Below are 12,518 nucleotides of genomic sequence, written 5' to 3'. Positions count from 1 at the left end.
AAATGGCTTTTATTATACTTAGAGTAAAATCCAAACTTCTTACCATGTGACATTAGTCAAGATGAGCTTATTATGACTTCACAGCACAAATGTTTATTTCTCTCTTAAAGTCTACTGCCAGTCTGCATGACTCATGAGGGCAACCATCTTCATGTTGCAACTCAGTGATTCAATCTACTCTGACCATCTGGCTCTGTCACTTGAAGAAAGAAACAGCTCGACATTCCTGTGCTAGCTTTTTGATGCTTTGGCCCAGAAAGGATACAAATCACTTCTGCCCATAGTCCATTGACTAGCGGTAATCTCATGGACCCACTTAATAATCCACTTTGTGCTTTGGTTAAAGGGATTGGGAAATGTGGGGAAGCAAAAGCATGTTTGGTGAATCCTATTCTTCTGGAAACTTATAAGCCACAATGCCCTACCTGCCTGTCCTTCAACTGTATTTTATTCTGATCTCATTCTCCTTTATCATGTTTCAACCACACTATTCTTTTTGGTATCTGTCAGGCATACCTAGCTTCTTTCTATATTCGGGCCTTTACACTTGCTGACTTCTGGCCATTCAGTTCTCAGCTCCAATGTCACCATCCCAGCTAAGATACCCACTCACCTTACCATCATCTTCTGCCCCTTTTCCCTGCTTGGACTTTCTTCAGGGTCTTTTCTCTTTCCTCTCCTTTTAGGATTCCAATTACGTGCTTGATAGAACTGTACATTGTGTCCCATATAGCTCTTACATCCTTTTCTCATTTTTTTTTCTGAAATTACACTGTTTATTTCCTTTCTTGTTTGATTTCTGTCTCTTCCCTATATATTTCACAATATATTTCTCCCTTGTCAATTCTGAGAAATTCAGTAGCTCTTTTGTCAACCCTTGAAGGCGGTTGTGGAGAATAAATAAAGCAATAAACAAACAGCAACAAAGTGTGTACACACTAAGTTGAGACTCAGCATTACCTGGATGTGGTGCCACCCCTCGAGCTAGAGGTCTCCCTAAGCAGGGCTCCTGTTACACACATGCAGTACATAACAGTACAATGGGAACTTCATTTAATGTGTGTGCATTTGTTTTTAAAAGGATCAGACCTTCTACATCATAGAAGTTGTGTGGGAAAAGATATCTGGATTCCTACAAGGTTTTTTTTTTTTTTTTAGATATATTTGTAGATTTTTAGAATCAACCACAATGGTATCTTTATTATTTGAAATATAGCATTACATGTAGGTACAAAGCATTTTATTTACTCAGTCTATGGAAAATTCTTGACATGACATGGATTTGTGAACCTCCTGCAGTAACCCCACACTAGAGATCCACACATGTGAAAAGAAAATCTTGGGTTTATATAAAAATTTTAGCGATAAAGCCTGGCAAATAGTTAGATTTGCTCTCAGGAGACAACAATAAATATTCTTTTATCTCATGAATACTTATTAAATATTCACTTGCTGTCAAACATTATGCTGGACATCACAGGCTTTAATAAGTGAATCATTCATGGTATCTGCCCTGAAGGAACTTGAGCTCTAGCAAAGGAGAGATATGAATCATAAGCACCCTGCCCCTCTCCCCACCAAGGCCTTGCTAAGTCAAGCTCCTTGGGCCTGGCTCCTCTGAGGATTAATTAATTAACTCTCCTCTGAGAGTCCTCAGTCCATGTGTAAATAGGTTTCTTGTGAACCATAAATAAATATACGTCAGATCCCTGACGTATATACAAATAAGCACTGTGTCAGTCCACTGTGGAAAGCATTACAAGAGTGGTTTAAACCACTATATGACCTCCAGAACTCCAGCAGAAGAGATCACTTCCTATTTCTGGTATTCGGAGGGTTCATGGAGAAACTGAGCTGTACCTTCAAAGACAGAGTTAGGCAAGGCAGAAGCGATCCAGGAAAAAGAAATATGTGACTCAAAGACCCTACGCTGGAAGGTACAAGAAAAGCATGGCTGGAGGAGAACCAATGGCTCTTAGTGACTAACTGTGGAACCTAAGTAAGCTCTCATCAAAAGGTGATGGAAAGTGAGCAGGAAAATGGTGCACTCAGAGCAGTGCTGAGGGAGACTGCATTCAGTGCATACCACAGAGTCTGGCAGAGTTTAGTTGTTTCATAAATGTTCACATTCTGAGAGACCTGAGAGAACAAAGCCAGGAGAACAGTGTCAGCCATTGAAACAGTCAGAGGGATTGTGAGGTACCAAGGGACAGAATATATGATGGTGATGGGAACAGAGAGGCTGACACCTGAGAGATAGCCTGGGGGGAATTGCTTGGGAGAGGAGGCAAATCCATCTTAGAGGTTCTCCATCTTCTTCCGGATATATTCCTGACACGCTGGTTTCCTGTAGACTCCCCCACAAGTCTCGATGACGGAAAAAATGTGAGCAATGTTCTCAGTGGTTTCACTTCTAATTGTCATGGAATTCATACGTTGACACATGTCTCCCACTCAGAAATTTCCCTAGAGATCATGGGATTTTATTTCACTTTTGATTCACTTCTCTGACGTGATCCTAACCAAGAGCTCTCTTCTGCATAGCACATGATTGCCAACTGCAGATTGCCAACTGACGGTTGCTCAATGTCCTGGAATTGCCCTCTATACCCCCAACCCTCTGCTCTGAGTCCTAGTCATCCCTCAAGACTAGTACAAATGTCCCCTCCCCTCCCACACTGTCCCTGACATCTACCCCACCTCTGTCAGCATTAATCTGTCCCCTCCAGGACTCTCAGAGTCCTCTTGGACCACCACCCTCAGCTCTCACCTCCCCCCAGACTTCCTCTCCAGGTGCTTGAGGGCTGGGCAGATTCTTATTGCCATAGTCCCAGCACCCCACATGGTGTCATGTGCCTGGCATTTAGTTGGTAATTGTTAGATCTTTGTTAAACTCAGCTGTCTAACATTTCAACATGGCCTAGATTAGGATTTTAGAAACTTCTAGTTCCACTTTCCAGTGTTCTTTTGCTTCTGCCTCCTGTTGAAGTTAGAACACTTTGTCCTTGACTCATGCGTGACTCAGGAAGGAGGTCCTTTCTTCTGGTTTCTCCAGGCCCTGCTGAGGAGCTCAGGCCTGCTGTCCCCATCTCCTGTCTGTGGACAGCTCAGACTTCTTGCCTGTTCCTCTCTGAAGTGTGGGAGATGAAAATGTGGGTCGCTCCTAATTTCTCCAATGTGATTTCTTCTCTTTTCCCTGAATTTTGTTTCTTGTAATCTGATTCCTCGTCATTCACCACATGTCTTCTATTTCTCTTGTCTTTTGCAACCTCCAGTAGCTCTCATTATTTTAACACCTGTCATTTATTCATCACAAACATAAATACACATATTTTTAAAACCCTCCTATTTACACTGTAATACTTCATCTGACCTAGTAAAATCTACTTTAATGCAACATGGCCAGACACCTTGCCATTGCTGGCAAATTTTTATTAAATTAAGTTTAAAAAACAAGGATATGGGGATAACATAAGTAGACATTGGGTTAGGATGCCTTATGAACATAGTTTAGGGTTAAGAAAACAGAGCTCTGGAGTTGACCACTTGGATTCGAATTTTAGCACTGCCACATTCATGGTCTGGTTACATAACTGCTCTGTACCTCAGCTTGCTCATATGTAAAATGGCAATAAAAAAAGAAGAACCTATCTCATGTTGCTGTGAGAATTCAATGAAACATAAAACCATGCCTGTCACACAGTAAGCATTCAATACATTGTATTTATTATTAAGAGGATTGCCATCAGAATAGTGCCTGGACATAGCAGGCTTACAATAAAGGTTTGCTGAATGAGTGAATGAATGAATGAATGAGTGAACATTCTGGTTTTGTGATAGCTTGTCTTTAGTTTTACCATTTCCCCGTGCTCTCCATAGAAGAAGTATAACAAAGGGCAGCTTCTGAAGTGAACCATGGGTTGAGAGTGAAAAAGGAATGATCTTGACTTTGGGGTGGACTGAGTTTCAAGTCCAAACCAGGAGGGCTGGGTGAGCACTTGGAGTTGTGAAGTTGCAGGGGCTGGTAACTGCAGGAGAGAAGGGGCATTTTCACTTGAGTCAGTCTGACCCCAAGAAGAGGGGTGTTCACATATTGGGCTCTCCTTCCCTGGATATTTGCCTAGATCTCTTTCCACTTCTCCACCCTCCAGTTCTGTCCAAACTAAGAATCTGTCTATACTGGTATGGGCCTGGGTAAATGTTAAAGACCCAGAGCTTCAAGGTAGCAGCAGGAATTTACTTCCAGATAAACACTGCCCCTTGATAGTCTTCAAAAGCTATTAAAGCTCACATTTGCATTTATTGAAGAGTCACTTAGAGTTATTAAAATCCAATAGAAGTGCAGTCTGGTTTGGAAGTGCAGTAAAAATGGGAGAGTGGATGTGTTTTTTCTCCGGTGGCTGTTTGACTTCAGACAATTCCCTTAATCTTTCTGGGCTCTTCTTTCTTCCTCTGACACTCTGTGGCTTGATGACTAATAAACAAGGGTTGCTTAAGGAACCCAACAATAATAATGATAATAGATCAACCTCAGAGGATCTAAGAATTTCTTTTGGAAAAGAATAAGAGAAATCAAGGAAGAAAGATAAGGATTGAGGCATAGAAGTTCCTGAATTCTAGGTTAAGAAGTTAAGAAGCTCTTATTCTAAGGCCTTTGGGAAAATCCAGTGAAAAATTGGCAGCAGGAGAATAAGTTTAAAGGCTTTGTAGGAGTTATCTGGCACAAGTAAATAGAGGGACTAGAGGGGAAAGAAGCTGGAGGAAGATACCAGTTCAGAGACTGGTGCCAAATCCAACGCCTTACCCCACGTCTGAGAAAACAGAAAGGAAGGGACAGATACCAGACACATTTTGAAGAAATTGAGAGACATAGTGTCTAAGTGTAAATCAGGTATTGGGAGGGAGGAAGAGGGGGTAATTACTTTTTTCTTTTTGAGCATTATAATGTCTTGAGCCAAAGATAACTCGGGCTTCAAGCCTGCTGTTGCACGCCAGTGTGGTGGCTATTGTCATTGAGGAGAGAGAAACAACTTTGGGGGAGATGTTGATTTTATTTTGGATAGTTTGAATTTGGGCTATGGTCAGGACACTGAATGGCCCCATAAAGCAAATAGTTAACGTTTCATAAGTGAGTAAATACTGAGGATAGGGAGGATTTTAGGGCCTGGGACATAGAAGAACTCAGGCACAGGGATGGCCACATCACCTCCAGGCTCCTCTCTTAGGAGAAGAAGCCAACCTCCTCTGGGGTAAATGTGGGCTGTGATGGTCACCCCAAGGCCTGAGCATGCCGAAGAGTGAGGTCAGAGGTGTGTTTAAGGCTGGGGGCAGCAGTGTATGCCTCTCTGAGAAGGTCACTCAGGACCACTGAACAAGGAGATCAAGGGCTGGGTGAGATTTTAGCAATATGAGATTTATGTTTCAGTATGATTCCTTTATACACCCACAGCTTCCTCCTGGAGATATACTTTTTTAAAGACTTTATTTTTAAGTAATCTTTATACCCAAAGTGGGTCTTGAACTTACAATCTCAAGGTCAAGAGTCATATCCTCTACCAATTGAGCCAGCCAAGAGCCCTGCATGGATACTGACTGAAATGACATACTGAAAGCCAGTCTTCCTGGAAGAGATAGAACTGGAAGTTCTATCTGAATGGCTGGTAGAACCTGAAGGGGATGGTGGGGGCAGCAGGCGCAAAGGCATGGAAGTGACATAGTCCACAGTATGCTTTAGGGGGATACTGGCTTCAGCACAAGGGGGACATGGCAGGTAACTTCAGTTAGGCAGAGTGGGGCCAGACTGAGGATGTTGCAAGTGCTAAAATCCAACTTGAGGAGGCCAGCCCGTATCACACAGTGGACAGAACCCAGGTTCTAGAGGCACATGGCTTAGTGTGAATCCTGATTTCACCCATTGCCAGCTGTATGACCATGGACAAGTTGCTTAATTCCCTCTCCCTCCATGTTCTCTGATATAAAATGAGGTAGTACATGGAACTGCTGGGAGGATTAATAAGAGAATTTATATAAAGGGATTAGAACACTACCTGACACACATTAAATGCTCAGGAAGTTTTAGTTTTTCACTTTCTCTTTCATAACTTTCTGTAGTGACTGAAATTTTTTAAAGAGTTGAGTTTTATAGTCATAAATAAATAAGAGTTTATTTTTTTTTTACAGGTCTTTATAGCTCATCCCTTCTAATGATTTCACTGCTCAGAGACTATGGTGTCTGAATGAATGCCATTTTTCAAAAGTAATGAAATCTCAGGCGCCTATAGTTCTGAAGGAAAATGTCATTCCACTTTCACACATGGTATGGATTGGCCAACTTGGAGCCAGTTGAATACCACATGGTAACTCCAGAGGAGAAATTTGGGGGTTTAAGTAACTTATCTTAGGAAGACAAATGCTTGAATAAGTAATTGCAAGAAACCAGTTTCTTTGAACCACTGTCAGAGCGTATGTGAACTGGTATGCCACGTTTAGAAAGTAATCCAGCATTAATCTTTTGATATATCTGTTGACCTAGCAATTCTCACTGCAAAAATTTATCATACAGAAATGCAGGAGTCACAATATGAGATAGATGCACACAAATATTTATTGCAGCATCATTTGTAGTTGAAACAACCTCAATCCATCACAAAGAAAAAAGCTGACAAAATTATGGCATATCCAGACTGTGGAATATTACACATCCAGTGAGTAGATTAGACCTGTGTCTAATTGGAGGGATAGTCATGACATATTGTTAAGTGACTACAGAAAATTGCAGAGTGATAGGTGTACTATGATTTCATTTTTATTAAAAAAACAACTTTGTGTGTATATATTTGTATTTACACAGAGAAATGGGTAGAAGGACATATATACGGCTATTAACATGGATTACCTCAGGGCCATGGTAGTCTATATATCTACAGTTTGACTTGTTAAAATGAACATTTATTGATTCTGTAGTTTGAAAAATATATATATAATAATGTATGGGAGGTTTTTTGTTTGGTTTGGTTTGGAAATTAATCTGAAGACCAAGATTGAGAAGCGATCACCCAACTGCTTTAAGTGAATTCTGGTACCCAGACCCTGAGTTACAATCTTGCCTTAGAAATACCTTGTAGGGTAACTGAGGTCTTTGGTGATCATTGAATAATCCAAAAGGAAAGAAGTTAGAAGACGGTAGATACATTTGCCCCAGTAGCCAAAAAGAAGTAAAGCAGAAATTCCTGAAAGTAGAGACTAGGAAGTTTGGTGTGTTCTCAGCAAAGTCCAGGGACAAATCACTAAAAACATTGCTTGTATATATTTACGAAATTAAGTAGAAATTATCAGGAGCTCTTGGGAATGAAGTCATGCTAAAACTCAACCATATTATCTCTCTTTTCTCTCTCTCAGATCAGGGGATCATTATAAATACAAAGTATTGAAACTTTTCTCATAATATATAAGTAGTCAAGATAAACATGAATTAGAAATCTAGGCAAATGTTCAGACCCAGAGTATTGATTAATCTTAAGGGAGCTTCTAGAAGTAGGGCTTTGCCCTTCACTTTCTCTCTCAAGTTCTTGGATACAGATATAAAAAGAAATCTATTTAAAAATGACATACACATTGGGACACCTGGGTGGCTCAGTCGGTTAAGCATCCGACTTCAGCTCAGGTCATGATCTTGTGGTTTGTGGGTTTGAGCTCCACATCGGGCTCCATGCGGACAGCTCAGAGCCTGGAGCCTGCTTCGGATTCTGTGTCTCCCTTTCTCTCTTCTCTTTCCCCTACTCATGCTCTCTCTCTCTCTCAAAAATAAATAAACAGGGGCACCTGGGTGGCGCAGTCGGTTAAGCATCCGACTTCAGCCAGGTCACGATCTCGCGGTCCGTGAGTTCGAGCCCCGCGTCGGGCTCTGGGCTGATGGCTCAGAGCCTGGAGCCTGTTTCCGATTCTGTGTCTCCCTCTCTCTCTGCCCCTCCCCCGTTCATGCTCTGTCTCTCTCTGTCCTAAAAAATAAATAAACGTTGAAAAAAAATTAAAAAAAATAAACATAAAAAAATAAAAATAAAAATGGCATATATATGTGTATATACATATATAATAAATATATAAAAATTACATAAAGCTTGGAGGGAAAGCTAAATGTTCCTAAGGATAAAATCGGGATATAAGTAATTCCTGACAAGTTGAAAGATTACAACAATAACATGTAAAGGAATTGGGTTATATGAAAAGTTCATTCAGGTTAAAAAAATCAATTCCACGAGAAAGAAAGAAAGCAGAATCAGTAAGAATAATAGACTCTAAAAATTGAAGAGTTGAGGGGCGCCTGGGTGGCTCAGTCAGTTAAGCATCTGACTTTGGCTCAGGTCATGATCTCACGGTTTGTGAATTCGATCCCCACATCGGGCTCTCTGCTGTCAGCATGAAGCCTGGAGCCTGCTTTGGATCTTCTGTTCCCCTCTCTCTCTGCCCTTCCCCCATTGGTTCTCTCTCTCTCTCTCTCTCTCTCTCTCAGAATAAATAAATAAACTTAAAAAAAGTTGAAGAGTTGCAGCTGAACCCTAAAGTGACTCTTGGGCTGAATTAATGGAGGATTATAATGAGGAACATGTAAAACTGTATACTTGGTGTATTCTGTGGGAGGAAGATTGAAAACATCGAGCCCAGTCCTGGGATTATGGCACAAACTGAACATATTCAGGGTATCACGACCAGTGGAAGGAAGGGTCTGGAAACCATGTTTGTAGTGCCACTTAAGGGAAGGGGTGTACTGTCAAAGGGAATTACTTCTGTAATTGTCTCTGCTCATGGAAAGATCTCAAAAGAGGTTGTGAGCAGCAGGGGGTGTGGAAGGGAGACGATGCCCTTGCCCTGCCATCAGGCAGATTTTCTTGTTACCTCTCTCTTTTTTCAAATCTCACACATGTCCCACCCACTTAAAGCCAGGTTTTCCAAAGTGTGGGCCACTGGGCAGGATGGTTTAAGGTAGCACATAGACCCAGCATTAAATAACATTAAGTCTCCTGGTGAGATTGCTGTTTATGTTTTCATTTTCTTTCAAGTCACTGATTACATAAAGAAGAAAGTCTCTGGTGTTAATAAGGTTCTGTCATCGCATATTTACTAATCTTCCCTTTTTAATAAGGAAAGGACAGGCCTGAAGTGGAGAGCCTTCAGCAAGCCACAACATCTAGTTGGACTTTTAAACATTATTATGTTATCATTGTATTAATTTACAAGAAGGGAAACTGGCTTTTCTTTCTTTTTTTTTTTAAGTTTTTTTCTTTTTTCTTTTTTCTTTATTTTGAGAGAGACAGAGACAGCACGAGTAGGGGAGTCAGGGAGAGAGAGGGAGAGAGAGGATCCCAAGCAGGCTGTGTACCATCAGCATGGAGCCCAGTACGGGGCTTGAACCCACAAAGCCATTAGATCATGACCTGAGCCAAAACCAAGAGTCAGAAGCTCAACCAACTGAGCCACCCAGGTGCCCCTGGAAAACTGGATTTTTATTTAGGGTAATGATCTAAAATTTCTGATGGGGAGGAAAATAAAATGTGAGAGAGTCTAATCGTGCTTTAAGTAAGAAGCTATTAGCAAAGAAGCACAGGGGTGTACTCAAAGGCAAAACTGGAAGTATGAGGACAGGGAAAAACAGGTCAGTGAAACACCAACCAGCATCACGTAACATCATTTTGATCATAGAAGCATAATTTACACACGCTTGGAAGCGATAAGCAGTGGGGAAAACCAAGGAAGAACTATGTGCTGAGCAGTGTCTCCCAGGATGGCAAATGTGTGACAAGGACATTAAGGTCAAGGAACAGTAGGCACAGCCCTAATATAGCTCCTGGGTAACACTGTCTCTAGCGAGGTCCTTGCCTGGAACCTGGGTGGAGTAAGGGAGGGAGTAAAGGAAAGAGGGGGTTTGGGTTTTGAAAAATAAAAATGAACCCCAAGCCTGCCCAATACTGGGGGGAGTTTCTGCACTCATGTTACACTCCCACTGACTGTGGGGGACAGTGCATAAAGTAAAGACCTACGTTAGTATTCACAATGCATCACCTGTCCTTTCATTGCATTTCTACAGCCTAGACAAAGGCCCAAACCCTGACCTCTGGTCAGCTGGGTGACTTGGCCCAGGCGGACCAATTGCAGGCTATCGCTTACATCATCTTCCTGCCTTTACTGTGGACAGTGAACCAGCAAGTCAGCAGTTTCTTTCAAAGCACATTTATTTGAACAGATCTTTGTACACACGTGTTCAGAGCATCATTATTCACAACAGCCAAAAGGTGGAGTAACACAAGTGTCTGTGGATGGCTGAAGTGGTAAACAAAATGTGACATACGTATACCATGGAATACTATTCATCCTTAAGAAGAAAGGAAATTCTGACACATGCTATTACATGGGGGACTTTGAAAATGTCATGCGAAGTGAAATATGCCAGATACAAAAGGACACATATTGTGTGATTGTATGAGGTATTCTAGAAGAGTAGAAATCATAGTGACAGAAAGTAGAATAGTGGTTACCAGGGGTGGGGGCCGGGGGGCGATGGGGAATTGCTTAATGGGTTCAAAGCTTCGACTGGGGAAGATGAAAAAGTTCTGGAGATGGAAAGAGGTAATGGCTGTACAACACTATGAATGTACTTAATACTACTGGATCGTACACTTAAAAATGACTTAAAGGATTTTTTAAAGAAGCTAAAATGAGGGGCGCCTGGGTGGCTCAGTTGGTTGAGTGTCTGACTTTGGCTCAGGTCATGATCTTGTGGTTCGTGAGTTCAAGCCCCTCGTTGGGCTCTGTGCTGACAGCTCGGAGCCTACAGTCTGCTTTGGATTCTTTGTCTCCCTCTCTCTCTGCCCCTCCCCCACTTGTGCTCAATCTGTCTCTCAAAAATAAATAAACATTAAAAAAAAGTGGTAAAACGATTAAGTATGGAAGATTCCAGGGAGTACCTGCTTGTGGAGAAAGTGTGATGGTGTGTGCCATATCTCTCTGGGGTTCCTCACCCACACCCCAGGCATTCTCCACCCTTCTCTGTCCTGCTTTATGCCCTGGGTCACATCAACATGCCTCTTGCCTTCTGGCTTCTGCTTGGAGTCATTCATTGGGGAGCACTAGCAGGAGATGAGGGCAGAAAGAAGAGTGAGATTGGAGAATCTATTTCCTCAGTTCCCTCCCTACAGAATTGCTGTCCGGGTGACCATGTCCCTTGACTGAAGGTCTGGCAGCCCCTGTCAGTCTTGGGATTCCAGTGCTCTCTCCTCTTGCCTCTTCAGACCTAGGGCAGGATGAGCTAACTCAGCCCCTAGCCCGAGGGAACAGCACCATCCCTTCTGGTTTTCCCACTTCCTACTAAGACCTTTGTAAATAGTCCTTTTATTAAATTCTCCTCAAATTACCCCGTTAGAGCAAATCATCTGTTTCTTGCTGGACTATGGCTGTATACAAGGTAACTTACAACAAAGTTCGGGAAACACTGACCCAAAGAAAATTCATCCATATTCCCCAAAGATCTCTCTGATTCCCCAAACCTTCCAGATATCAAGAGAAGGCAATGGTAAGGAATGGTGAATGGTGCCATCTTTTTCCCAGCCCTCCATCCCCTCTCCTGTTCCAAGCACTTCTTCTCAATTGCTATTTTAATACAGAGAATTCAGCGCCTATTGTTTTCTCCATCCTATAGAAAATCACATTTCTATACATCACAGAATTCCATTCCAATAAAACAATGAAATCATTCAGATATTCCATGGTGTTTTATTTTTTTTTTTTAAAAAAACATTGTTCCTGTGAATGTTTCCATTGAATCCTAGGCACAGATGTTCAAGGATATGGGGCAATTGCAGTTAATATGCAGTTAAGTAGGAATAGAAAAGCTGAAGCGGTATTTTTGTAAGGCTGTTCAAATTGGTAACAGAGACAAAGCTCTGATAGAATGAGTTATCTCTCCCCTCTAAGGTGGCTATTATGGGGAAAATAACCATGAGTTTTGCCTTCTTTCTAGTAGTAATGGCCTAGAGTAAGTTGAACATAGCTCCCCGACCTCTGAAATCCAGGGAGATGCATCCTGCCCAGGCTTATACTATACACACTTTAGTTTCAGGTCATGAGAAACGGTCACACTCGCTTGTAAGTTCACTGGCTCAGGTAAGCAGACAGTCTGTTTGCTGCAAAAGAAGAGCAACAAGAAGGTATGCGCTCAGGGCAGGTCCCCGATTGCTCAGGAAAGAGGGCTAGGAGTTGTGTGCTCTTGTGTTACCATGATGTCAGATGAAAGAAGCCTATAGCTGTCTATTATAGGAGTCTACTACTCCTGTCCTCCAAGTGCCCAGGGGTGGTAAGACTAATATAAATTTGTGCTAGAGGCACAGGTGGATCCACAGCTGTGAATGTGACCAGTGGAGACTAAGGAGGAGGAACTATGCAATGAGAAGTCTTTGTTTCAATAAATCGTATGTAGAAACTGAATAAGACATATATAAAATAGATTTTATATGTATATATAAAATTAT

At 41.8% G+C, this 12,518-nt stretch overlaps 1 protein-coding gene and 1 long non-coding RNA gene across 9 annotated transcripts in view; both read right to left on the bottom strand.

Annotated features, from left to right (window-relative positions):
- Positions 1–1,106: 1,106 nt before the first annotated feature.
- LOC109503462 lies at positions 1,107–7,881 on the bottom strand. The gene is made up of 2 exons (XR_002162443.2): positions 7,822–7,881; positions 1,107–4,028 (listed from the first exon to the last, which is right to left on the bottom strand). It is a non-coding gene; the product is annotated as an uncharacterized LOC109503462 (long non-coding RNA).
- Positions 7,882–7,936: 55 nt separating this feature from the next.
- The window catches only part of LOC101101581 (protein ADP-ribosylarginine hydrolase), a 41,961-nt gene continuing 37,379 nt past the window's right edge, over positions 7,937–12,518 (bottom strand). For 7 of the 8 annotated variants that reach the window (XM_023260200.2, XM_019839795.3, XM_019839797.3 and 4 more), the window contains one exon: positions 11,744–12,173. In XM_023260200.2, coding sequence (XP_023115968.1) covers positions 12,089–12,173 — 85 coding nt within the window. In that variant the 3' untranslated portion in view covers positions 11,744–12,088. Of the gene's footprint in view, positions 7,998–11,743; positions 12,174–12,518 lie in introns of those variants that run through there. The other variant, XM_019839796.3, reaches the window with a different exon arrangement.

This window comes from Felis catus, chromosome C2, assembly GCF_018350175.1.
Source record: "Felis catus isolate Fca126 chromosome C2, F.catus_Fca126_mat1.0, whole genome shotgun sequence".
Taxonomy (NCBI): domain Eukaryota; kingdom Metazoa; phylum Chordata; class Mammalia; order Carnivora; family Felidae; genus Felis; species Felis catus.
Note: the sequence above shows the minus strand (reverse complement) of the source record. Positions and strands in the feature narration are given on the sequence as shown.